Below are 861 nucleotides of genomic sequence, written 5' to 3'. Positions count from 1 at the left end.
GTTCCTTCTTTGCACCTCCAGGATGCACTGATCCCGCCCACCCCCACCCTCAGGAACGTTCCAGAACACCACGGAGTCATCCCCAAACCGATCAGGGGGCCAGGCCAACAGCCAGCCATGGCCTCCTGGCTCCTTCTGGAACCTTCCAGGGGGCCAGGCTCTCAGGAGTGCTGCGTCTGCGGTCTCTGTTTCTGTCTGTGTGTCTGTCCCTGGGTACTCTGTGTAAGTGTGAGTGCTTTAAACAACAGAACGACATACTCTGTGTGTGTGCATGTGTGTGTGTGCGTGTGTGTGTGTGCGCATGCACTGTGGATGAACTCCTGGACTTTGTACAAGCCGGGCAAGCTCACTAGCACCAAGTACACGCCCAGCCTTCTTCTATTATTAATATTATTATGTATTATTGCTATTATTATTATTTATTACTATTCTTGTTGTTATTGTTGTTATTTTAAAGACTTCTTTTCTGCTAACTTCTTCCTCTGCTCCCTGTGTTTAATTTTGAGCCAAATACGTCGCCGCAGGAACACACAAGTGTTTGAAACTCGGGCGTGATCACAGGCTCGCGTGTGTGTGTGTGCACAGATGTTAGCACTGGTGAGCAAGGAGACCCAAACCCAGCCTCCTTCTCCATTCGCGTTGTAAAACACAGTGCGGTCTGCACGTCTGCACCCCCCAGGCCGGCCGGCGGGGTTCTGAAGTTGACAGAGAGCCACGGGGAAAGAAGAATCTCCAGGGTAATCACCACGAAACGCAAGGAAATCTGGCCTGGGAAGGCAACTCACAGAGGCTGAGGGAGGGGGATCGCAGGTGGAGGCCGGCGTGGACGGCGTGATGAGGCCCTGTGGGCAGAGCAAAGCC

The 861-nt window shown here is 53.0% G+C and overlaps 1 protein-coding gene across 1 annotated transcript in view; it reads right to left on the bottom strand.

Moving 5' to 3' along the window:
- Mgst1 (microsomal glutathione S-transferase 1) overlaps positions 1-634 on the bottom strand; it is a 27233-nt gene extending 26599 nt beyond the window's left edge. The window contains exons 1-2 of the mRNA XM_013025050.1: positions 618-634; positions 16-142 (exon numbers count right to left, since the gene is read on the bottom strand). Coding sequence (XP_012880504.1) covers positions 16-142; positions 618-634 — 144 coding nt within the window. The remainder of the gene's footprint in view (positions 1-15; positions 143-617) is intronic.
- Between the last annotated feature and the right edge of the window lie 227 nt (positions 635-861).

This window comes from Dipodomys ordii, unplaced genomic scaffold (assembly GCF_000151885.1).
Source record: "Dipodomys ordii isolate 6190 unplaced genomic scaffold, Dord_2.0 Scaffold81, whole genome shotgun sequence".
NCBI classification, from domain to species: Eukaryota; Metazoa; Chordata; class Mammalia; order Rodentia; family Heteromyidae; genus Dipodomys; species Dipodomys ordii.
This window is presented reverse-complemented; position numbering and strand designations above follow the sequence as displayed.